Here is a 24,231-nt window from a genome sequence, read left to right as displayed (position 1 = left end):
TTTCCTGTGCTGGTGCACAATGTGCTGCCTGTCAAGCTAGCCAAAAACTAGTAAGGGAGATGGTCATATCGTTTATTTTTATTTATTATTCATTTTAGACAGGTTCATTTAGGGATAGGTACGGAATGTTAAGTGATTGAGGGCCAACGACAAACACATTGTGAGAGTGACAGCAGTGTGAGAGTGACTACAAAGTGAGAGTGACTACAAAGTGAGAGTGACTACAAAGTGAGAGTGACTACAAAGTGAGAGTGACTGCAAAGTGAGAGTGAGTGAGAGTGACAGCAGGGTGAGAGTGACAGCAGGGTGAGAGTGACAGCAGGGTGAGTGACAGCTTGAGAGACAGTAGAGTGAGAGTGACAGCATGAGACAGCAGAGTGAGAGTGACAGTGACAGCAGAGTGACAGTGACAGCAGAGTGAGAGCGACAGCAGAGTGAGAGAGACAGCAGAGTGAGAGAGACAGCAGAGTGAGAGAGACAGCAGAGTGAGAGAGACAGCAGAGTGAGAGAGACAGCAGAGTGAGAGTGACAGCAGGGTGAGAGAGACTCAGCAGAGTGAGAGACACTTAGCAGAGTGAGAGAGTCTCAGCAGCGTGAGAGAGTCTCAGCAGCGTGTGAGTGTTCCAGAGAGAGCAGGGTATACTTGTGCGCTTACACGGTGCACTGACACACAGGAGCTAAAACAAAGAACAGATGAACACGTGTCTTGGGAGCTTCTTGGAGGCAGCCGGCCCTCTGTGAGGGGAGCAGCAAGGAGGGGACGCCCCAACCAATCAAACGCAACTACGCACAACCTACTGTACGATTACAGCACAGGCCAAAGGGCAGAGCTAGGTCTTTTCGCATTACCTAGGGTGAGCAGCGTGTGAGTGTGTAGGGTGAGCAGTGTGTGAGTGTGTAGGGTGAGCAGTGTGTGAGTGTGCAGGGTGAGCAGTTCGTGAGCATGCAGGGTGAACAGTGTGAGAGTATGCATCATTAACAGTGTGTGAGTATGCAGGGTTAACAGTGTGTGAGTATACAGGGTTAACAGTGTGTGAGTATACAGGGTTAACAGTGTGTGAGCGTGCAGGGTTAAGAGTGTGAGCGTGCAGGGTGAACATTGTGTGAGTGTGTAGGGTGAGCAGTGTGTGAGTGCAGGGTGAACATTGTGTGAGTGTGCAGGGTGAACATTGTGTGAGTGTGCAGGGTGAACATTGTGTGAGTGCAGGGTGAACATTGTGTGAGTGTGTAGGGTGAGCAGTGTGTGTGTGTGTAGGGGTGAGCAGTGTGTGTGTAGGGTTCGCAGTGTGAGAGTGTAGGGTGAGCAGTGTGTGTGTGCGCAGGGTGAACATTGTGTGAGTGTGTAGGGTGAGCAGTGTGTGAGTGTGTAGGGGTGAGCAGTGTGTGTGTAGGGTTCGCAGTGTGAGTGTGTAGGGGTGAGCAGTGTGTGTGTAGGGTGCGCAGTGTGTGTGTGTAGGGTACGCAGTGTGTGAGTGTGCAGGGTACGCAGTGTGTGAGTGTGCAGGGTGAACATTGTGTGATTGTGTAGGGTGAGCAGTCTGTGTGTGTGTAGGGGCAGTGCGTGAGTGTGCAGTGTACGAAAACTCGAACTAAGTCCACCACACACACACATAACACCACACACATAACACCACACACATAAGACTACACACATAAGACCATTCACGCACTACACACACACCACACACACCACACACACATCACCACACAAACACACACACACACACCACCACACACCACCACACACACACACCACCACCACACACACACACCACCACACACACACACCACCACACACACCACCACACACACCACCGCAACCACACACACCACACACACACACACCACCACACACACACACACACCACCACACACACACACACACACACACACACACCACCACACACACACACACACACACACCACCACACACACACACACCACACACACACCACACACACCACACACCACACACACACACACACACACCACACACACACACCACACACACACACACACACCACACACACACACACCACACACACACACCACACACACACACCACACACACACACACCACACACACACCACACACACACACCACACACACACACACACACACACACCACACACACACACACACACACACCACACACACACACCACCCACACACACACACACACACCACCCACACACACACCACCCACACACACACACCACCCACACACACACACACCACACACACACCACCACACACTCATCACCACACACTCATCACCACACACTCATCACCACACACTCACCACCACGCATGCAACCACACCCGCAACCACACACAGACACACACACACACACACACACACACACACACAACCACACCGTCAGTGCACGCTTTCACCGGGCACAAACACCACCAGCCGGCAGTGCACGCTTCCACCAGGCATACACACCACCGGCCATCAGTGCACAGTTTCTACAGGCACACACACCACCAGCCATCAGTGCACACATCAATTGTTAACGCAGCCACAATTAACTATTGTAGCAATCGCAGTATGGTGCACTTTACTTTTAAACATATTCATCTAAAGCGCAGAATGCCACCATTGCTACAATTCCAATCCAACCCACATAATTCCACTACACACCACATGCATACACTCCATAACACATGGCTAAAAGACATTGCCATTTACAATGCCATTAGCTCTAACTCAAATAAATCCGAGACCAATTGCATTTCCAATGCTTGTTTTATCTTCCTTTCGCTTGCTATTGCTGACTTCACATCTAGTGAATTTGCTGCGGACTTCGACCACACGAATGTCGTTACTGTTGGGCGCCAGTTGCTACCGTGGCGGGAGATATCTGGCCCAACTCGGTGCTTCGACTAGGATATTCGGAGGTTAGGTAAGGTTGAGGCCTTTACAGGAAACTAAGTATTCCATCCACATTGCACCCTCTAAACAGCATGGCCTCTCGAGCCCAGCAAGACTTGGTCAGTGGCTTGGGCTGGTTGCGCACACTTCGCTGAAAAACCTGTGGACTCGAACTGTGCATGTTCATTGCAGAATTAAGTGATTTTCCCTACATCATTTAGCACGTTTTGAAATAGTTATTCAGGTATTGAAAGCATACAGTTCATTGTTATAAAAACGTCTGCTTGCGCATGTGCGTTTTTCATAATTATAAGTGTTGTATGGTACATTTTCACGCTATTACAGATTTAAGAATAATTTGATTAATTAACTCTAAAGTTTTGTTTAAATATGGTTGTGTTCTTTGCGCTTTAAGGTTTCTGAAAAATGTCTATATCTCATTATGCTATTTACCCAGAAGAAACAAATGTAAATTTGAACTAGAAGAACTTCTCAGACCGTTTTAACGAAATACCATGATTCTTTACATTTTCTAAAGAAACTGACATTTATTTGATGCAAAGCACTGCTGTGAAACATTCATGTTGCATTTTAGGTGACCCGTTCAGCCCTAGTGCAGGCTGTTGGGTTGCAAAGGATCTATTGTTCGCTTACCAAGAACTTACAGTGGACTTATAGCTTGCCCGTTGCTTGCCATTGTTTTGCCTTACTGTCCTCTCAATTTGCCTGCTTCTTATAAATGGCTTGCCTTGTTCATCTTGGGTTTATCTCTCCCATGGCCGCTGCTAAGTTTTATGGAACAACTTGTTTCTTTTCACTTAGGCCGTCCATGAGAGTGCATATGTGTTCCATCTGTATCCCTTGTGTGCTTCACCTGTGCTTCGTGTTCTCACTCGTCCGTTTGCTTCTTTTCTCTATCGCACTTCATGTTTCTCACTCTTGCCAGTATGCTCCTCTCCCCTTCGTGTTGCTCTCATCTGTGGCGTGAGTGTTTCTCTCCTCGTCCAGGTGTGCCCCTCTGCCTTGGGTGCGTCTACACTCACCGCTTTGTTGCTTCCTTTCTCATATGGTTTTTTCCCCTTCCCTCCGAATACCTGGACCTGCTCCTCCATTGCGCACCCCACCCCATATATTTATATATTTTTTAATTACCTAACCATCTCAGATTGGTACAGTGGGAAAAAAAATAGTGTCACTTCACTTGCTGCTGCTCCTACAAAATGTCACAGCCTCCAGCAGTGGCTTTATGGCTTCTTCTTTTTGCATGTATTCAAGCTATGGAGCATTGGCATTTGAGCTGATGCAGTACAGCATGAACAAAAAACATTGGCAGAGCCCATTAGTCTCAAATGTGAGACCTATTGGCTTTGCCAATGCATTGGTTCTGTATTAGATACATGCTATGTTGGTAAACAATTAGTGGGCATTGTACTTTACAAAAAAACACTTTGCCACATGAGGAGAGGATTATAGAAGTTCATGTTTCGAGGCATAACATAATGCAGACGTAAGCCAAGATTGAGCTGCCCAAAATGACAGAAATGGGTGTTGATTGTGTTTTGATGTGATACGATGTTTTTTGTTGCTAAAGTGATAATTTAAGGACATACATGAAAGTTGTACATGATTTGGTCCGTGGTTTGGTCATTGTTTTAAATTTAAGGATGGAACTTATGTATTTGGTATTTAGTCATATCATGGGCTCGGCATGTATATACTAGTATTTTTTCGATTTAGTATTATTAGTTTATCTGAATCTTTCAATAACCTTAAATCTTATTTCTTTAAATCGAGTTTTTGCCATTGTTTTGATTTGGTATTCCTGTTTATTTTATTGGTCTTTAATGAAATGTTAAGTTCTATAAGGAAATATAATTATGTACAAGTAAACAGCCATAGGAAAGTCCTGTTTACGTTGCAGGAAGGGTTGGTGTCAACACTCATTTTTTACTGCATGATATCTCATCACTTCAGTGAGGACCATCTCCCAAGACATTAGGCACAGCACATTTATTATTCATAAGTGCACTGTGCAAGTAGTCGTTCCCTTTAAAGATCTTCTGCCTATGCCTACTACTGAATGACACTCTCTTCATAGAAGATAATGTTTTATATATGTTCAACCAGTCTTGTACATTGAAAAAGCTCTTGCTGTTCCATTTCTAAAAAAAGCTCGTCATGAGCGTAACCTGCGCTACGCGGATGACGAGCTGAGCTCGTCATGTGACGCGGGTTTTTTTAAATCGCAGCGCACAGCGGGAAAACCGCTACCGCGCATGCGGTTAAATAATAATTGGTCATTCTATGCCATTAAAGAGAATCTCTTCGGAGACCTTTCAACATTCCTTCCAATAACCAGGTGGATCATTGGTACTCTCTCCATAGATGACAATGTTGTATATATGTTTAACCATTCTTATACCATAAAAATCTCTTGCTGTTCCATTTACGAAAAAAAATCTTTTTACGGCTGCAATCACATATTTTGTGCAGTCTTTAAACGATAATTGGTCATGTCATGCCAATGAAGAGAACGTCCATCCTTCTGTTAACATGCAGAGAGAATCTTGATTTCATTAAAGACAACAGAGCCTAGCATTATGCATAAACCTTTTATTGCTGCCCCCAACATGCAGCCCTAGGTGAACATTATTCAAATATCATAAAACACTGAATCCATTTTGAAGACTTCACACTGAGTATATAAGCCCATGATGCACAGTCACTTTCCTCTTTTAAGCTGTGATGAAACACAACACTTTCTTAATCTTGAACTAAATTCTTCTAATGCCAAAGGTCTGCAAAACAAACACAAAAGTCAAAAAATGTCTCCGTAAGCAAATACAAAGAAGGAAAATAGCAAAAGGTGCTTATTTGCACATTCAAACCGAAAGTATAGCCGAAGAATAAAGTATAGTCTCCCATCATGTAATGTAATGTAAAAAAAAATTATAGAGCGCAACTAACACCCAACGGTTTCTTGGCGCTAAACATCTGTTATTCAGCACTAAGATGCCCACAGGTAAACGTGCGCTTTACAAATACACGTTATGTTATATACTACTCTCCATCTAAACGGCCGTACTGGGAGAGGAAGGTGGAATAATGCTAGCCTCCATTGTCATGTAATGGAATCAAGATTTTCTCTGCATGTTAATTGGAGAATCGCCATTTCATTACATGATCAGAGGCTACCATTAGGCATGTATAAAGCCACCCAGTGCTAGACTGCTCGCATGCTCCACAGGTCTAAAATAGAATTTTGCAAAGGTGTTTATATTTGACTAGTCTGCCCCGTTCAGAATCTCAGTAAAAGATCCACCTGCCCAAAAATTCTTCCTAGCCATTGCATCCCTAAAGGAATGAGTTCTACATTTTGAAATGCCTACTCTAGCTTTCCTCATTATTGTTCTCACCCACCTTCACAAAGTAGCTATTGAAACTACTTTATTAGGCTTCACATAGGAGAGCAACAACTGTACTTTCTCATGAGGTCTAAATGCTAACATTTGTTTGCTCAGAAACTTTCATGCAACTCACCAAACACAACTTCTGACACTCCTGATACCATGGATACAAAATTCCTTCAGACATGGTCTTAGTTCATTTCCAAATGACAAAGCGAATGCCTTCTGGAGAGTAATACCTGTTAACAAAGCCTAGACATCTGAAATTTCTAAAAGAAATCAAGCAAAGAAAAGTTGCTCACTTCAGAGATATCTGCCTCAAAGAAAGGTAGACACTACTTAACCTTGATACAAACAAATTGAAAATCAATTCTAGATCCCATAAAGAGTCATAACAAGCCCTGGGAGGTTTCCTAAGCCTAATTCCTTTAATGACTCTACGGAACAAAGCATCGCTTCCTATAGCAAAATTAATTACTAAAGCATGACATAGCTGATCTATAGCAGTCGTTCTGTAAGAAAGACTTAAATTGAACCAATCAGCCAGATAATTTGCCACCTCCGCTATAGCAGCTTCAACGGAATCCAAATTCCTCTCCATACACCAACCACACCATTTTTTCCACAATCCTTTGTACCTTTTGCAGTACCTGGTGCCCAAGATATGTCCAATAAATCCTTAACTTTTTCTTAAAGGCCTTCATGCATATCTACTGGAACCCCTGAAATCTTCCAAACAAGAATTTTCACACTCACTTCTAAAAGCAAAGGGTGCTCTGCTCCTTCGTAAACCATCAGAAGACCCATCGAAAATGGAATTAGACGGGGTATCTCTACTGCACCTGGAAACCAAACCTGAGAACTCCAAAAGGGATCACAAGAATAACTGAGTACTTCTCGCTCCGGACATTTGGCAACACCCTCTAGATCTTTGAGAACAGGGGAAAAGCATGACCTCCCCTTTCCCCATCCTGAAGAAAGGCGCCTACTGCAACAACTCCGGAATCTGGTCTCCAGCTGAAATACCTGCTTACCTGAAAAGTCATCCTGCTTGCAAACAAATCCACCTGAATTGGACCCCATAACCTTTAAATATTTCTGAAAGAGGCCATGTTTAATTTCCAGTTGCTGAAATTCCTAAGATTCCTGAAACTACAATTTACTCTCCCATTGTCCAAACCTGGTATGTATTCTGCTCCCAAAAGGAGTTTGTGTTACCAGCAAAAATACCAGATCTGTTTAGCCAGATCCGCCAACTGCTTCGATTTTTAAACCCTAGACAGTTTATGTATGACACAGTTGAAAGATTGTCTTATGTAATCACCACTATTCCTGAAACTCATCAGTGCAGCTAACATCTCCAAACAATTTATGTGGAAGCACTGCTTCTCCCTGGACCATTTCCCCCAGTTTCCATGTCTTTCAAGCGTACTCCCCAACTAAGGTTGCTGGCATCCGACTCTAAGACGAAATTGGAGGCATTTCCAAAAAGGGCTTTGGCATTCCCGATCTTCAGATTATCTAACTACCATTCCAAATCCTTTCAAGCATCTAGTGATAAAGAGATTGGATCTGCATACCATAAGCCTTCACTCAGACCCAAGGCCTTTAATCTTTGAAGAGCTCTGTAGTTAAGTGGGCTCGGGAATACGGCCTTTATTGACGAACATAGAAAAATAATTCCCCTTGCTACATTCCTCAGGGTCACCATTTTCTTCGCCAAGACAAACTCCACTTCCTTCCTTATCTTTTCATGATGAAGGAACAACTGAGATAGTGGAGTGTCCACCTGAAACCCTAAAACCTCCAAGTTTTGAATTGGAATAATGATAGACTGCTCCATTATTTACGATAAAAAAGCTAATCTCAACCGGGCACCCCTCTCTTAAAATAAGGCTCCTACTGGCCGCAACACCTTGGTGAAACACTAAGAAGCTGAGGACAGACCACAAGGAAAAAAGAGAAACTGGTACAGGATACCTCTTCACCTGAAGTGTAAGTATTTTTGATAAACCATTTCCATGGATATTGTATAGTAAGTGTCCTTCAAATCCAAATGTACCAGCCAATCTCTTTCCTACAAGATATCCCGCAAAAAATGCATCCCTTACATCTTGAAATGTCGGTACACCGGGGATTTATTACGGGATGCAAACTCTTGTCTTTTTTCTAACAAGAAAAACCGTAGTCACAAAATCAACTATCAAATCTTACGCTCTTGTAACTGCCCCATGGGTTAGCATTTGGGAAACCTCTGAGTCTACTAATGCCATCTGCTCCAAGTCCAAAACCAACTCTCTTGGCTGGATTTTCTGAAAAGGAATTTTCCAAAAAATCTATTTTGAAACCACCGGCAGTTTCCAAAAACCCAAGTATCCCTTGTTAATTTTGCGCAGTTGGACATAAAGAACCAAAGTCTTCCCCCAATCCATAAATGGAAAGAACCAACTGAGTTGCCCAGACTCACCTTGTCCTCCTGAGCTGGACCTGCCTCCAGGGATTAGGAAGCTCTCTATCTTTGCGGGAAGAAACCCATGTTGGAACGAAAGTTCCTTCCATAACCTCCTGGCTCTTGAGAGTAATAGTGGGACCTTTAAACTCCATTGCCGACAGCCAGACCCCTCCTGTCAGCTCTTCCAAAAACTCTAGAGCAAAAAATATGCCTCATATTCATCTGAGCCTTGCTAAAAGCCATGAAGGTGGAGATGTATTGGCCTAAGGACTTTACAAAATTCTCTATAAAAAGTAGTCCATTTCTCTTGCCCACATCGTCCTTATTCGATAAATCTGCTAACTTGGGGTTCATCCTCACCAGGACAGCCTTCGTTCTCTCCGCTATTAGGTCTGCATTAGCATTCCCTAACATACGCAAAGCACGTTGGCTCAATTCTCCAAGATGTTACACATCAACCCTCGTATTTTTACAATTTGCCTCCTCTGACATGTCTAAAACATAAGACAAGGGACCCTGGACATCCACTAGTCTAATATGGCACTGTTTCAAGCAGCATTCAGTCCCCTTTCTTGGGTCTGTCCCCGTTTTAAAAAGAAAGGTTATTAGCTCTGGGTCAAGATTATGGGTAATACTAGCCTTTCTCTACGAATGGTCTTGGACATTCCCCCCTCAACAAATTGCGAGTGTTCTTGTCTAAGGGTTTTCTTAGACAAAAATGAACGAACTTCGGAACATGCTCCATAGGCCACCACCAGGCTATGAGGGTGTCTAATTGTATTGTGATCAAACATATCCTCCCCTCCACCCCCCGCCCCACCATCAAGAGGATCCTTGAGATTGAAGGACATTCCAAATCCACATCTAGAATTTCAAAAATATCCAAACCCTCCTGTGGGTCAAATATGAACTCATCTAATTCTGTATCCTCGTTATTATTTACTTCCTCTTCTATACTAGTGAAGCCCTGTCCGTCTTTTGTACCATTAAGGTCACTCTTTCCTGATTAGATGTGCATTGATGGAGCCTGCATGAGGATGAGTCGCGTTCCAGCCACCTCGCCACTATTGCACTCTGGGAGAATCCTGATGCTCGGTGCTCTTCGTTCTCAGAGCAGCACGGAGCGTACATCCTGATAGCCTGACAGCGAGGCGAGCCTGACAGTGAGACAGAGCAGAAGCAGATCACCGGGCCGCCGGCAAACAGTGTTGAATGAGTAATTGTAAAACACGAAGGTTTTAACCAGCGCGACTGAAGATCTACGCTGAGATATTTTTGGGCGGCCCAACGCCGCACTGCTAACGGGGTTTAATCACCGCCGCTATTTCATTCCTAGCGGCTATCAGCAGCAAGGCGTGTGCACCGGGGGACAGAATCGGCCAAACACCCCACAACTGCGGTAGCCTCCTACCTGCGTAAGGATGGCCATGAGGAGCCAGAAAACGAAGACCAAACCGGCAGTGGCACACTTAGAAGGGGAAAAGGAGGGAGAAAACCCAAACTTGTCATTGAAAGGTAAGAGGGACTTGGGGCGATTAAAAAAGACTGCTAAAGCATTCCCAACAATGCACGCAGGGGGCTCCCCCTCTATTAGTACCCATTTCCCTGTGATAAAGCCTGCATTGCCAACTAATTTGAGGGTAGCGCAGACTCGAACTCTAGGGAGCCAACCATTAGTACCCCCCAAGTCCCCTCTACAGAGGCAGAACCACAAACTCCGTGGGACACGCAGGAAACGGGTCAAATCCAGGCCCGTGATCCTTTACAAAACGGCAGAGAGGGGGGCAATCCGCCGCCGCCGCAACATAATCCGAAGACGGCATCAAACATAGCACCGGATCAGGGGCCCAGGGAGGCAATTGGGGATATGGGGGTGCTTCAACCCCAAACACCAGATCCCAGCACGGAAAACTTTTACTCGATGACAGATGGATCATTATCTGACTCTGGCTCTGGCAAAGAAGGATCCACATCCACAGAGGATGGGCAATCGGACGATAACGACTCTGAAGAGGAGGATCCCCTAAACAAAGCTACTGTCACTGTTATGAGGAAGAGACAATCCAGGCGTAAACGGAATCAGTCAAAGCGGGACTACAATAACTCTCCGAGCCTTCTCACACCTGGGAATACCTCCAGTACCCCCCCTCCCTGGGAAGGCGGCGCACCAGGGGCAGTAGTGAAGCAGAATTGCCCACCCTGGTATCCATCCTAAACTCCATTAAAGCTTTTCATGATTCGATATACTTTATTCGATTTTGTATAAAAATCATGAAAGCGTACAATTACAGAATACAATCAAGGTTAAAAAAGATACATACATGTAAAGCACAGATTATCTACAGGTTAAAAAACAGACATTTGCTCACCCTGTGAGTGTAACTTTCCTGACAATAACATACTTTACCGGGATCATGATGACAGTTCTTCCATTTCATCAAAAGGAAATGTGCAAGGGGTTGCAATAGTTAAGGAATGGTATACGGTATTCCAAATCTCTTTGGAGCGGGAATACTACAGTAAGGCGGTAAGCAAACTCCTCTACCCAGCCTGGTACAATCCTCAGTCATTGGCCCGGAGGCAGGGATATATGATGTGCTTGGATAGAAGTCATGTAAATCCCAGATGGATATGGGGCCATCGCCTTCTTTAGGTTGCCAAGTTCAGAGGTATGGGACAATGTCACCAATAATGTCTTTCGGAAGGGGGCCCAGCCAACCCCTCTCCTCACGCTCACAATCCCGCCGTCAAGATCATTGGCCAGGGGTCTATTTTTGGACAGCCAAAACTGGACCTTATTTAACAAGTCATGTTGTCGCTCTGGTTTTCCCTTTTTCAGTTGCGGGACTCCCGAGAGGATGCATACATATGGGGCTGCCTCTGGAGGTAGATGTATTCTAGAAATCCTGTTGCACTCTACTCTGGGGACAAAATTTTCCGGTGTTATGGGTTTAGGAGAGGCTTTAGAAAAGTTTGAGGGGAGAATAGTGGGGACTGGTGCTCGAGTTTGGACAGCTTTATTTTGAGTGGTAGGTTTAGACTTATTTGAGGTAGCAATTGACAGGGGGTGGGTAGGTATAGAAACATGGGTAGAGGATGACAAATTGAAATTGATTTTTTCCTCAATCCCTGTCAATCTATCCCCCAAGATGTTGATTTTGTCAATTAGGGGGTGTATAATAGATTTGATCAGTTGTTCGATCATTGAAAATAGGGCCATCTGGGGAGAAGGAGCTAGCTCATCTAGTTTATCAGCCACCTCTGCAGTTAGGGGAAAAATTGGTAGGAGGTGGAGTCAGGATTGGGGATTCAATTTGTATTTTTTGTACTTTAGATTGGCTCTCATTATATTTATCCCCGTCATGTTTCCTTTTGTTAGGCGTGGCTCGGACGGGTACTGTACATTTTGTGTTTGTTTTAGTATATATAGAAAAGGGTTCCAGCACTTTCTCATTTGTGGTTAACGAATTGATATTATTTGGTGGGGATGGTAATCCTACAGGGGCATAGCTGGTCTTGCACAGACTGTTTAGTTCCTCTAACAATGAGAGTCTACACATTGTATTGTTTATTTGAGGAGGGGAATGATTACAAGGTGGACTGACTACGGGCTGTTGGCATTTATTTTTATCAGCGACTGTACGTGCATGTAACAGTGTGTTATTTGTGCGCTTAACTTGCATCCTCAGACAAGTGTCCGACCGAAGCGCTAATTTTGTAATAACTCCTTTCTGGGTCATGATATGACTTAGATGTGAATAAGGTAATAGAGATTAAAGGGCAAATACTACTGACCAGTACAGTATGTCGATTAGTGGCTTTACCTCCTCCAGGTAAACCAAGTGGTGGGGCCCGTCCCGTCCTCCTCGTGCCTCTGAGGGCCACAGAGGGCCCGCCCTTTGCCCGGGCTTAGCCCGGCGTCCCGCGAGGGAGGGCTGACGACAGTTAAATGCGTCTCCTGGCGCTACAAATGGGTCACGTGGTTCCCTGGGCTGCTGGGGGTTGTGGTTCCCTGTCCTGCACTCCACGGCGGCCAGCGCTTCCCCAGGTGGAAGTGGGAGCGGGCAGCAGGAGGCAGGCAGGCAGCAACCCCAGCAGGACAAGCAGGTCGGCAATCCTCCTCCCGGACTCCCCCAACGACAACAGGCAAGGTCCGGTGTGCTCCCCCCGCTCAGCAGGGCTGACGACAGTTAAATGCGCCTCCTGGCGCTACACATGGGTCACGTGGTTCCCTGGGCTGCTGGGGGTTGTGGTTCCCTGTCCTGCACTCCACGGCGGCCAGCGCTTCCCTAGGTGGAAGTGGGAGCGGGCAGCAGGAGGCAGGCAGGCGGCAACCCCAGCAGGACAAGCAGGTCGGCAATCCTCCTCCCGGACTCCCCCAACGACAACAGGCAAGGTCCAGTGTGCTCCCCCCGCTCAGCAGGGCTGACGACAGTTAAATGCGCCTCCTGGTGCTACAAATGGGTCACGTGGGTCCCTGGGCTGCTGGGGGTTGTGGTTCCCTGTCCTGCACTCCACGGCGGCCAGCGCTTCCCCAGGTGGAAGTGGGAGCGGGCAGCAGGAGGCAGGCAGGCGGCAACCCCAGCAGGACAAGCAGGTCGGCAATCCTCCTCCCGGACTCCCCCAACGACAACAGGCAAGGTCCGGTGTGCTCCCCCCGCTCAGCAGGGCTGACGACAGTTAAATGCGCCTCCTGGCGCTACAAATGGGTCACGTGGTTCCCTGGGCTGCTGGGGGTTGTGGTTCCCTGTGCTGCACTCCACGGCGGCCAGCGCTTCCCCAGGTGAAAGTGGGAGCGTGCAGCAGGAGGCAGGCAGGCGGCAACCCCAGCAGGACAAGCAGGTCGGCAATCCTCCTCCCGGACTCCCCCAACGACAACAGGCAAGGTCCGGTGTGAAAAGCTTTTCAAGAAGAAGTGCGGTCAGATAATCTCTCTGCTAAGAATGCTTCTAAGACATTGCAAAGCGGGATGAGGAAACTCAATAAAGCCTGTGCAGATATCGGTGACAGGGTGGCTATGGTGGAAACCAGGACAGAGATTCTGGAAGGGGAGGTAGCTGAGGCTAAAGAGTAGAGGAGTTCACATGAGGCGTGCCTGGTGGATGTAATGATCAAACTCGAGGACCAGGAGAACAGGCAACGCCATAATAACCTGCGATTACTGGGGATTCGGGAGGGAGTTGAGGGGGAAGGCCCTAGAGGATACATAGTTAAACTGCTGCAAGCCGCATTCCCCTCGGAAACTGCCTGGAACTGGGACTTGGAAGTTCAGCGGGCCCACAGGTTCCCCTTCAACATTAAGCACAGACGGGTGGAGGGCAACTCCAACGATAAACCCAGAGTCTTCCTAGTATTCTTTGGGAACTTTCTACTAAGGCAACTAGTTTATGACAAAGCGAGACCTATGTCGCAGAAAGAGGCTAATGGGGTAAAATTATTTGCCAAACCTGACTTTTGCCATGCAACTGTGGAGCGAAGATGGAGACTGCGCCAGTTGATCTCCCCATTTCAGCAATTGGGCGCCCAAGTCTATTTAATGAACCCTGCCAGACTGAAGGTGATTGTCGAGGGGAAAACGAGAGTCTTTCTGTCAGAAGTCAAGGCTGGGGAACTTTTAAAGGAAATCACGGAACAGAAGCAGAGGAACTGAACATTCATTCTTATGACAATGACTCACACTTAGATAGTTGTACTAAGACTTAGATGTGCTGGACTCTTTAAACGGTTAGGGGGTATTATCTTTGTTCTTTGCTACGCGATGGGTGGCTGGACCTCACTCTTGACTTCCATCATACAGAGTCATCTGGACTGCTCAATAAGGGAGGGGGTGGGGGGCACCAAAGAGAAACAGAGGGAAGAGCACTAAGGGCACAAATGGTATAAGGGATCAGTTGGTGTTAAGGCATAGTCTACAGAATCATTCTATGAGAAAAGGGGAGAAAATGGAGAGAAAAAGAATAGGAGAGAGGCAAGGACATAGCAAGGCTAGAAGAAAAATAGAGGTAGGATGACTAATTTAAACAAAATTAAAATAATGTCTGTCAACATCTGTGGTCTGAACGATCAGGCAAAGAGACAGAAGGTCGCACAAGGATTACGCTCTGTGGGACCGGACCGGATATGCCTTCAGGAGACACATATCGGGGTGGACAAAAACATCTTTTAAGTCACTAGGTTACAAGGTAATTGCCACCACTACTCAGGGGGCTAAAGTAAAAGGTGTGGCAATACTGGCAAATCATAGGCTTACATTACAGGTAGACAGAGTGAATACGGACAATCTCGGGAGATGGGTCATTGCAGGCTGCTCTCTGACTTCAAACTGCAAGTTTACACTGTGCTCTATCTATGGCAGCAATCTAGATGATCCAGGGGTTATAAATTGGGTGTCAGGGGAGCTAACTCACTGGCCGACACCCATCATACTCTGCGGAGATTTTACTTTAAACCTACCTACATGGTGGAGATCAAAGGGGGACTGGAGATAGTCAGGGAGAAAACCAAGGGTGTTTCAAGCATTACTAAATCTGGTAGAAACTCATGGCTTAGCTGATATCTGGGCGGAACTGAGGTCCAAGCAAGATGGATATACTTTTTATTCGGCTCCCCACTTGTCACTCACCAGAATAGATTATTTCTTCATATCATCACCCTTGATCAGCACTTCAAGCATCGATATGTCTCCAAGATTTATGTCAGACCACAATCCACTAATGCTGCATCTGGGTGGCTTAAACACCGAAAATAAGAATATAACATGGTCTTTTGAAAAAGCATTACTGTATGATGTTAATTAAAAAGCTCACATGCAGAAGTGGATAGAGGAATTCTTGGAGGTGAACTTAGAGTCAGCCCCTCTAATGACGGTCTGGGATGCATTTAAAGCCGGGGTTAGGGAAGAGACTCTGAGCTTCTCAATTAAAAGAAATAAAGCAGAGAAGGTACAGGTGCAGAAGTTACAGGAAAAATTGATGGTGGGAGAAACCAGTTTGACACAGGCAATAAAAGCAGGAGGGAGTGTAGAAGAATTCCAGCATGGGGTAGCTGTGATAAAGGCAGAGATTGGCTCTATTTTTGCAGAAAGAACTGCAGCCAAATGGGCCGCAACCAGGGGGAAAAAATATAAATGAATGTGGCGAGCAAATTGGGCACCAGCTGGCACTAACAATTAGACACAGACAACTATGAACACAATATTGGAAATTAAAACCATCAAGGGGGGACTGACGAAAGACCCGAGGGAAATACGTAAAGCGTTTGAAGGATATTATAGCGACCTTTATACCGAGGAAGATGTTAGACACCTGAGTGATAGGAATACAGACGTTTTGGGGTACTTAGATCTCGTAACTACGCCCAAACTTAGCCCAGGATTGCAAGATCAGTTGGAGCGCCCTCCCACTTGGGAAGAGATACAAAGCGCTATTAAGAGCTTGCCTGACGGCAAAGCTACAGGACTAGACTCTATCCCCGTTGAATTTTATAAAATCTTTGAAACACAGATTAAGGGAATATTTACTTTAATGGTTGGATCAATCTTTGGTGGTGCCTCCCCTCCTGCTTCATGGTCGCTGGCAAACATTGTAATCTTTGCTAAAAAAGGTAAATCGCCTCTTGAAATGGCATCCTACAGGCCAATCACCTTAATCAATACAGATTCAAAAATATTTTCTAAAATCATGGCCAATAGGATCTCTCAAAATATACAGAATCTTGTCTCCGACTGGCAGCATGGATTCATACCCAACAAAGGAACTACCGAACATGTTCGGAGAGTAATTACGCTGCTCGATGCAGCAAAGGTGACAGGAGACCCGATTGCTTTAATATTACTAGACGCTGAAAAAGCGTTTGATCAGGTCTCCTGGATATTTTTATGGGAAGTACTAAAAAGAGCTGGCTTCGGCCCCAATATGCTACAGGCAATTCAGGCGCTGTACAAAACCCCTAGGGCTCAAATTATGATTAATGGAAACTTGACCGAACCTATAAATATTTTGCGTGGAACAAGGCAGGGTTGCCCCTGCTCCCCGCTTTTGTTTGCGCTTTACATCAACCCACTCATCTCCAAGATAATAGCAAACCCTGGAATAAGAGCGGATGTTAGACACGGGGTAAGCACCAAGATTATGGCGTATGCCGATGATTTGGCAATTGTTACACCAGACCCCGAAAATGACATCAAGGCCCTGGAAAACGAAGCACAGGAGTTTTGGAAAATATCTGGTTATGCTCTGAATAAGACAAATACACAGATAATTCAAAATGAAAATATAAATTGGACTAACCCTCTAGTAGTTTCTAAAGCAAAATATCTGGGGGTGAACATCACTGCTAATCTAGATTCAATTGTGGGAGAAAATCTGAATCCATTAGCGACAGATACAAAAATAGCATTGAAAAAAATCGACAACCTACACCTAACTATAATCTGACTGAGCAATGTGATAAAGATGACTTATTTTCCAAAACTACTATACTTTTTCAGAACAATTCCACTAGAATTCAGTGATGCAGTCCTTCAGATATTTGAGCTAATATTTTGTCAGTTCATTTGGTCATAATCAAATACAAGAAGAACATATAAATGGCTGTGCCTACCTACCTAAAGAAAGAGGAGGCTGGGCGCTACCAAATCTTAAACTGTATTACTGGGCAACGGTTCTACAATATAGCCCCTCGTTAATACACGACTGTAATATTCAGACACATTCTGGACTACCTTCTCCTTATATGGCTCTTTTAGGGGAAAGAACTTGGGGATGCCTTTGGAGACAGCTTGAGTTTGGATACTTTAAGGTGCAGTTCAAGTCCATGCTAAATATATATCGGGTTTTCACTAAAGTACGGAAACTTTTAGGGTTAGGTAGACTGAACTATTACACTCCTACTAGAGATAACCCAATGCTGCCTTCAATCTTTAATGATTCATATCTACAGAAATGGTACAATGCAGGGGTAACTAAATTGGGAGACCTGATTAATCAAGATGGGATCCGGTCCTTTCTGGATCTTAAAACGTAGTTCCCAATTGAGGAAAATTAGTTATATCAGTGCAATGCGATTAAGAATTTCTTAGCTTATAAAACCAGTGGTCTGGCTGGATTCAAGAAATTTGAAAGTATGGATAGAATACGAGCAATTAACCCGCCTCCGATCAGATTAATTTACTCCAGTCTGAACGATAAAATGCCTGATTATCTGGAAAAGATAGATCTGAAGTGGCAAACAAAATTGAACATTAAGCAGAATGTCTTTTGCTCTGCATTAAATCTAGCTCATAAGTTCCTACTATCCACTAAACTGCAGGCACAGTTTTATAAGTCGGGGTTTTTCCTTTATATTACTCCTAGCAGAATAGCAAAATGGGGAACCGGGAGCGGGACTTTATGCCCTCGATGTTTAGAATATTCGGCGGATCAGGTACATATGTTTGCCACTTGCCCAAAATTAAAACCACTCATCGAAGAAATCCAACTCTTTATTGGGGTAGTTTTAGGACAAGGGTTACAACTTACTCCGGCTGACATACTACATGGTCTGGATGATTGTAACTGGGCGGGGGGCCCCTTCATTTTTGTAGCAATGACTATTTATAGGAAAGACCCAAACCCGCCTTCATTCACACAATGGCAGGCCATATTACTTGCGACGTGTAAGCTAGAAAAGTCAATCTATGCAAAAAAAGGTAAACGCGCCAGAAAGAATAGTCTGGTGGTATGGGAAAAGCTAGGAAATTGGATAGAGGGGCTACAAAGTTGAAGATTGCAAGCCTAAAGTAGTTTTGTTCTTGGGTATGGGCTTGTCCTATTACCTTACGTTGAAAGATTATTTTTGTGTTTGATTCTTATGTATGCTTTCTTTTATGGCATCTCATGCCCCCTCTTAATGCTTACAGTTAATACTGTTGATTGCACAGGTAGCTTTTTCTCCTCTTGAGGATTCTTTTTTTTTCTCTCTCTTTTCTCTTCTCTCGTAAAAATGTCCTTTGTTCTTTTTTTCTGTTATCTCGGTTTTGAATTGAAGTACGAAGAGTGCATAAATGTCTACAGTATGGTGCCGGGGAGGGGGTTAGGCGCTATAAAATGATTTGAAAAAGGGCACTCTTTCCTTTCGCGCCTTTCGGGACACCAAATCCAAATGTTGCCCCGTTAAGGGCGCCCTTGCTCTGTGTACTGCTGAGGGCACCACATTTTGATTTAGCGCTAGGGCTACCATCAGGTAAAGCATAATTGCTATCTTATTAAGATGCTTCCTTTTCTGAGACAATACCTCTTTTTTTTAGCAGTAATAGGAACATCATCCTCTGAAAAATTAGATTCTTCTGAAGGAATGTCTCTTTTCCTTTACAGAAAATCTACATTCCTGCTAAAAACTACAACTCTGGAAACAGATCCCCATTAAACTAAACAGGAGGCAGACTCTAGGAGACTAATTTGTGTGTCAGCTTCCCTTTTTTATAAATACAATTCAACCCCAAATATGTGCCTTTTTTGATTTTCTTTCTCCTTTTAAATGTTAAAAACCACAAGCGTCATATCAGCATGGGGCCACAGAGTATGTCTGCTAACTGAAATGAACAAGTTGTAATTGCAGCGCACTTGTGAAAGAGCATTTGTTATAGAAAAATATGCCCCAACGTAAAATGGCCCTTGAGAAACTAGAGCGCAGTCCCCTTTTTATGACCAACACGCTATCACTTTGGTCTATAGGCCTGGATTGGAGAGACGGCTGAAGTAATATTTTAATACACCTCTGCTCTCAGCCGAGTAGTCTGAAGTGCCTTAGGTTACGGACAAGCTGTGCCATCAGGTGCATCTCAGATTAGCTGCAGCAAAAGGCTGAGATCGGATGCGCCTTTTACCTCTACTGAGCCGTCCGATTGAGCGCACCTCATATCAGCTGTGCTTCGTGGGCTGACTCGCTCTTCCCCATGCTGGGAGTCACTGTGTTTAATTAAACAAACAGTGATGGTTCTGTCGGGAAGAGAAATTCAATTAAACATAGTACTTAATACATTGATGTACTTATATATCCCATGAAGGATATATACAAATTAAACCAATAAATAAACACTGAACCCAATGGAAAGAAAGTAAATCTTTAGTATTCACGTTTCTCATAGATCTTACTTATACAAAGCATTCGGTATGCTGTCCAATGTACAAAAAACATAAACTGTGAATACACAAGGCGTGTAGATCGTGATTTGTGACTAAGTGTGAGAAGTGATACAACATATATACAAAAAATTAAAAGTTTTTCCAAATATCCACTGCGAATCACAATAGTCTAAGGGTCTAAATTGTTTTCTTTTGTTCCTTGGGACTTTGTGCAATTGGATGTATAACAAGGTACGTCGACGTTTCGACCCTAATAGTGCTGCGCTGGTTTAGTTGTAAGGAAAAGGGAACTAGCGGTGAGTCACACTATTCAGAATTAAACAGAAACAAGCATATCAATGCAATAGGTCTCGCATTTCTGAGAGTTTGAGCTATTGGTATTGTAAATGACAATTCCAATAGCTGTGTGCATGTCTATCCATTCTCCTATGTTTGAGTGTGTGGGGGCACCTCTTCGTGTATGCATATATCAGTGAAGGTTTGTGCATGCACAGGATAGTGACTGTAACTATCTGTGTCTACTTGTTCAAGTGTGTGTGTCTGCATTTTGGGCTGTGCGCACGTGCATACATGTCTGCATTTTCCTGTGGGTATTGAAGGGAGGGAGTAGGATACTTGAATCTGGAATGTTTGAAGATGTTTGTTTGTGCATGAGAATCTATTTGTTCCTGCGGGTGCATCTGTGATGTTTGTGAGTGCTGTATGCTCATAAGTGCAGGTGTGAAGGCATGCCTTTTCATATGCGTGTACACCAGTTGATGTTTCTGAAATGGTGTTGGCACATGACTGCGCACCCTTGTTTCTGCAAGTTTCTGGATGTTTAGTTTGACATGTTTAGTTTGACAATGTTTATAACTTGTGTCAGTCTATACCTAGTCCGTTATTGTGGATTTACAAAGTTCTTCCACTGTCGATCACTATCCTGACACCAAGCTCCAAAATGCATAACACTGTAAAAATAAGCGCGTGCACACCGTCAAAGGCCAAAGGATGAAGTGAACATGGAAAAGGCATAGGGTTTGGGAAAAAGTCATTATGAAGTAAGTGCAGGGAAAAGTGGTAGAAAGGAAGGATCCAGAGCCATGGCAGAGAGAGGGGACAGGAACAAACTGAGCCAAACAGTAGCAGAGGGAATGGCGATGGAAAGAAAGCCAGGCAGATAGAGTCTGTGTAATGGGAGATGGGCGCAAAGCGAGACAGTCAGTGATAGAGGCAAGGGATACAATGAGGAAGAGTAAACAGGAGTGAGAGGAGGGGTGAGGGAGAGAGCAGAAGACAACTACAGAAACATGCATTGGCTGTGCGGCCGTGAAAGTGACGCGGCCGCGAAAGTGAAAGTGATCTCGATCTCATGCTTAATGAGTAAGAGGGGGGACGGGTTGTGTGTGTGCATGACGAGAGAGTTAATGAGCCAGGACGAGGAGGTGGTAGCTGTGCGCATGCACGTTACCGCAAGCTTGAGGCCAGCAAAAGCATGTGGTCAGACTTTTAAAAGCCCACTTAATAAATGTCTCGCCAGAGTAGCGCATGCGCTGGCTCAGGCGAGGCCTAAAAAGGGGTAAATGTAGATATTCTAAGTGTGCAAAAAGAAGAAAAACTTCTTATAAGGCAATAAAAGTTAAAGACAAGGGAAACAATCCATAAAGTGGAAGGTTCTAGGTTCAAAATTAAGGGAAACTCTTTATTAAAGAAAAGGTCTACAGTAAGTAAGATGCAATTATCTGTTAGGAGTAGCCAATAAAAGAGGAATGTGATTGTGCGTCAGGGGCATACGTACTCCGTTTGAGGATTCCAAAATGGATTCAATGTTTTATGATGTATTTGTATAATGTTCTTTAGATGGCTGCATGTTAGGACAGCAATAAAAGATTTATGCATAATTGTAGCCTCCTTTCTAATAATGAAATCTCTTTTGGGACCTTTCAACATCCCTCCCAATAACCATGTGGATCCTTGCTAAGACTTCTTTCCAAAATAATGATACCCTAATTCAGTTTATCAACATATGTGAAACTGGTTTAATATTCAAACAGGACGTTCTCTAGCACTGCCTAAGTATTATTAGTGCGCTTTCTTGGTATCATCGATTATTTTTCAACACAGCTTCTGATTTCTCTTTCTAGATGAACCCGAGCCAGAACTGGGACCACCCCCATCCGTAGATGAGGCAGCAAACACACTCATGACTCGCCTGGGCTTCCTCCTTGGAGAGAAAGTCAACGAAGTACAGACGGGACCCCAGTACAGCATGGAGGTTCATGATGAAAGTCAGGTATGTAATTTCAGACATGACAACAGCAGTTGAGAACTTGTGTTTATTCTGTAGCCATCAAAATGGCATTTTCCCACCCTTTTAGCAGGTATGCCACGAGAATTCCCCTTGCTGTGATATTGTCCTCTTCTGATTGGTACGATTTGAGTTTTGACTTGCCTGGCATATGACAGGTAGCAGGTTTTTGAGGACAATAATAGTACATATCCCCACTTGCGTGCTCACCAACCTGATGAGTAAGATTCCAAAGAAAGAAAAGTGGTAGACAGTATCCATATTTTCCAAGTGCATGGGTAAACAGTATAACCGTCACGCTTGTTTTGAATTTAAAAAAAAGACTTTGTGATTTTTCTGGATTTTTAATATAAGGATGTATGGATGCAATCGGTGGAGAAGTTGGAGGTTCAAAGAGTGGTTTGATTTACAACAACGCAAACCTCATTTTATAAAAGCAGTTAAGAAATAATCATACCACATCAATCACAGAATTATTCAAAGATTTCTCAAGATACAATCATATTCTACAGTGCTGCTAGGGCTCTTGCTTATTTTTGTTTCTGTTACTTTTTCATTAATTGACATGGTACTATTTTAAGTCAGAGTCACATTTGTGTTTCATAAAATTGAATATCAGGATTTCCATAGAAACCGAACAGGCCACATGCATTAACTATGTAGAAAGTCATCATTCTGTTATTGCATTTGATTGTAAAGGTGTTGCACTAAATTTAAAAACATAGGATTCATGGCAGCATATGGCCAGTACACTGCTGCATTTTCACTGCTAGTGGAAACATTGCTTGAATTTTTTGTTGTGCCAGTCATCACCAATGCTTATTAAAAAAGACTGTCGCAGGAGGAGAGTAAAACAGGTACAAAATAAACTCTACCAAAAAAAATATGTACCTTAGGCTGTGGAAAAGGAAGTTGGCTCCACCATGGAGTTGACTGGTAACAATCCAAGGTTTGTTTTTAGGTGCTGGCCGGTCTTTATAACTGATTGCCCTACACCTTTTAACAGTGTATGGAGAAGGATTTGTGGTGGATAGACTGCAGCACACCACTAAGAAAGCATTGATTATACTTCTGTCTAACCTGCACAAGCGCTTGGCTCATAAATACCATTATCAGTGATTAACTTTGAATGCAAAATAGGTGCTGCTCCCCTGAAGCCTTTGCTGATTTTAATAGACCAGGTTAGCCTTTTTTTTCTGACAATATGACTTCAAATAATCTTCGTATGGTCTTGGAGTCGCTTCATCAAGTGGACTCTCACATTGAAGTAGGTCGGTGTCACTGGAAGCTGCAAAGTTGTTTAATTGTGCAGCTTTGTCTTTTTTTTATTTGAGGTGCTGAAAAGAATGTGATGTAACACTATTTTCTTTTGTGGTTCAGCTACTATATTCAGAGCCTATGTCCAGAGTGAGGACTAAAACGGTGACATTAGAAGAATGTAAGTTGGTTCGCAGGATTCTGCAGGTCTGTCCCTTATGTCATCAGTTATTTACAGTAGCAACTGAACCTTTAGCCTGCAAGCTAAGAGAGTAGCATATATATAGTGAGATCAAGTTCTATGCGCACCATCCATTGCTGAATATGCATGTGGATGCTGCCTAAATTGGCCATTCAGGCACTGGGAAACAGTTTTTGAGTGCCATGAACAATTGTAGTCTGGCAGAGACCTTAATGCACTAGACAGGTTTATGTACTCCAAAATCAGGCATGCATATTGCTGCCCTGTTTTTGGAGTTTCCGGTCCAGTCTAAAACATTAAATTGCTCAATACTGCAACCTGCATGTAAGATGCAGACAAGGTTATTTCCGCACTGTACCTAGTTGCTCTTGGTGATCATGCATGCGGCATTGCAGCCAGCAGATGAAGGTGTTATACAATGCTTAGTTTGTAAAAGAGTAAGTGTCAGAGTCCGAATGCTCACAAGCATACAACCAGTGCAATTAAACTCCGGTGCACCAAATACCAAGATATTCACCTAATACATAGGTAGTGTAATTAAACTTCAGTGCATTAAATCCCAAGGCATTCACCTAATACCAAGGCAGTGCAATTAAACTTCGGTGCACCAAATGCCAAGGCACC

At 44.1% G+C, this 24,231-nt stretch overlaps 1 protein-coding gene across 6 annotated transcripts in view; it reads left to right on the top strand.

Annotated features, from left to right (window-relative positions):
- Nucleotides 1–24,231, top strand: part of TANC2 (tetratricopeptide repeat, ankyrin repeat and coiled-coil containing 2) — a 2,511,073-nt gene that overhangs the window by 1,527,204 nt on the left and 959,638 nt on the right. For all 6 annotated transcript variants that reach the window (XM_078645079.1, XM_078645083.1, XM_078645080.1 and 3 more), the window contains one exon: nt 21,985–22,133. In XM_078645079.1, the coding sequence (XP_078501205.1) occupies nt 21,985–22,133 (149 nt within the window). The remainder of the gene's footprint in view (nt 1–21,984; nt 22,134–24,231) is intronic.

Source organism: Lissotriton helveticus, chromosome 5_1 (genome assembly GCF_964261635.1).
Source record: "Lissotriton helveticus chromosome 5_1, aLisHel1.1, whole genome shotgun sequence".
Classification (NCBI taxonomy): Eukaryota; Metazoa; Chordata; class Amphibia; order Caudata; family Salamandridae; genus Lissotriton; species Lissotriton helveticus.
This window is presented reverse-complemented; position numbering and strand designations above follow the sequence as displayed.